The sequence below is a fragment of the Liolophura sinensis genome, chromosome 1 (genome assembly GCF_032854445.1).
Source record: "Liolophura sinensis isolate JHLJ2023 chromosome 1, CUHK_Ljap_v2, whole genome shotgun sequence".
NCBI classification, from domain to species: domain Eukaryota; kingdom Metazoa; phylum Mollusca; class Polyplacophora; order Chitonida; family Chitonidae; genus Liolophura; species Liolophura sinensis.
The window spans coordinates 42,119,479-42,121,813 of NC_088295.1; the positions used below are offsets into that span (position 1 = coordinate 42,119,479).

The window sequence follows — 2,335 nt, forward strand, 5'->3', positions numbered from 1 at the left end:
GAATAGCACATGGGCTTTTCTAATGGGCTCATATCAGTGGGCATATAATCGTGAACAATCGTGTAATTCATGTGAATTCTGTGATAAAATTATACACTAAAAATTATATATACTAAAAATTAATCTGTTAATTTTAACAGAAAGTCTGTAGTCTGAGTGATGCTAGAACGTATTCTGTTATTATAACATAATATTCCGTCTTATTCAACTTAATATTTTGTGAGTGTAGTAAAATATTTACGTTGAATTAATAGAATATGTGAGAAATATTAAACACAATGATCTGCTGCAATAGCAGAATACATTCTAGCATCACTCAGACTACAGAGTTTCTGTTCAGTTTAGCAGATTATGTTTTTTTTTTTTAGTAGCTCCCTGATGACCTTGAAGATCAGTGTCAGCTGGAGAAATCCGATGTTGTCGAAGTAAAACCACTGCTAAAGCTCTTAGCTGCAGATATATGTGACGAACCTGACAAAGCGAGCCAACGAGAGTTGAATTTGAGCCTATTAGAAGGCCCTTCAAAAAACTGTAATTGGTCTCTGGTAGTTACGGGTATATATAACCAAAGCACTTCGGGTAAGTTCCCAGCCTGTGGTGGTTTAGAACGGAAGAAGACCAAAAGTGACTGTGAATAGAAACCAGCGCACCTTCGTCAACTTCCCAACTTGTAATGACTTAAAATGAAGGAAAACACGCAACGATTGCGAATAAACCAACGCAGCTTCGTCAAGTTCCCAACTTGGGATATAGCACACTGCATACAAATCAACAATGCAGTAAACAAGAAAACCTTAATAAGGTATTAAATTAACATTTTTAATACATGAAAATGGACACAAAACACGCGAATCTTTAAAAAGTAGAAATATAGACATTCTGAATGAACATGATACAGTTATGACATTAGCATTTATATCTTTACATACATATTTAAATTACATGCATGTAGATATACAAACGAAACATGTCTCTCAATCGCGCCTTTACATTAACATGATTTCAATGACAAAACAGCCACAGTTACTTTGGCAAATGAAGCTTTTCTTAAATGCACTTGATAGCTTCTTTACAGCACCATCAAACACCATAAAATGGTATCTTTATACATATATACATGTATACACACGAAAAAAGTTATTGGCAACGGGTTTCTTATTAAGTTTCATGAAACTTAATAAGTCAAAAAATAAATATTGATTGAAACTGACTATAGCATCAAGATGACATTACATTTTGAAGAACGCTTTGCATTAAAGTTCTGTGGAATAGTTTGTGTGTATTACCAATAACCTTTCCTTAGGCCCGTGTAGTCAGAAGCTTCAACAGGCAAAATGCATGTGGCTGTCCGTGCGGGATTTCGGAGGGTCGTTGTGTTGTTCCGTTCACTGGGTCAGCATTCTCGGGAGCACTCATCCAGTGAGCTGAGTGGAGACAGACTTGGAGACCCTTCGCTGTGTACCAATGACACGGCAGTTTCAAATAAATCCATTACGCCGAGATCATTTTTCGCCGATGTTTCCACACAGGCACAATCCCAGTCTAAAGAAACCATAGTCGCTGTATGTTCATCCGATGTCACGGTTTTGTCGGTTCCCAAAGAGTCTGTTTTGTTAGCGGCTACAATGATCTTGGATCGGGCGTCTTCTCGCAGCTCTAAAATCTCCTCACGGAGATTTTTCAGGTACTTTAGACTGTCTGGAGAATCAACTGCGAAGACGAGAACAAAAACGTCGGCTTTGTTGATAGCTAGTCTTCTCATGGCGGGGAAGGAATAAGCCCCGGTCGTATCTAGTATCTCCAGGTTGTACTTTGCGGCTGGCATTCTCAACTCTGAATGGTACATCTCTTCAACAGTCTCCTCGTGTTCCTTAGGACAACCATTTCCGAGGAGCTGCGATATCAAAGACGTCTTTCCAACCCCACTGTCGCCCATCACAACAATCCGACATTTCTTCACGGTTGTCTTGGATTTCTTCATTATCAAGAACGAAATACACCTTCTGTGCGCCGCGATTCCAGAGGCTCTCGGGTTATTCAGGTGTTGTTGTTGTTGTTGGCTGCACAGACGTGAAACTAGGACAACAACAGGTTGGCTGCGGCAGAGTGTATCAGCTAAACGCTGGGTATCGATTTTTCTCTTGCTTTGCTTGGCGATGAAGAGACTACTCCTACTGCGTTCATCTGATGTGTTGTTATCTGCTGGGCGTCATGCAGTTCTGACCAGACCAGCGCAAAGGAGCGACTTATATAGTCCGGTGACGACCGCAATGTCCGTCCTTTCAGATGTTCTGCAAGTTAATTGGTGCTATTTACGGACCTGTCCTGAGGCTTA

General features: G+C 40.3%; 1 protein-coding gene across 1 annotated transcript; it reads right to left on the reverse strand.

Annotated features, from left to right (window-relative positions):
• Positions 1-1,352: 1,352 nt before the first annotated feature.
• Positions 1,353-2,133, reverse strand: LOC135462143 (GTP-binding protein Rhes-like). The gene has a single exon (XM_064739514.1). It carries the CDS (start codon positions 1,979-1,981, stop codon positions 1,394-1,396), a length of 588 nt encoding a protein of 195 aa, XP_064595584.1. The 5' UTR covers positions 1,982-2,133; the 3' UTR covers positions 1,353-1,393.
• Positions 2,134-2,335: the final 202 nt, after the last annotated feature.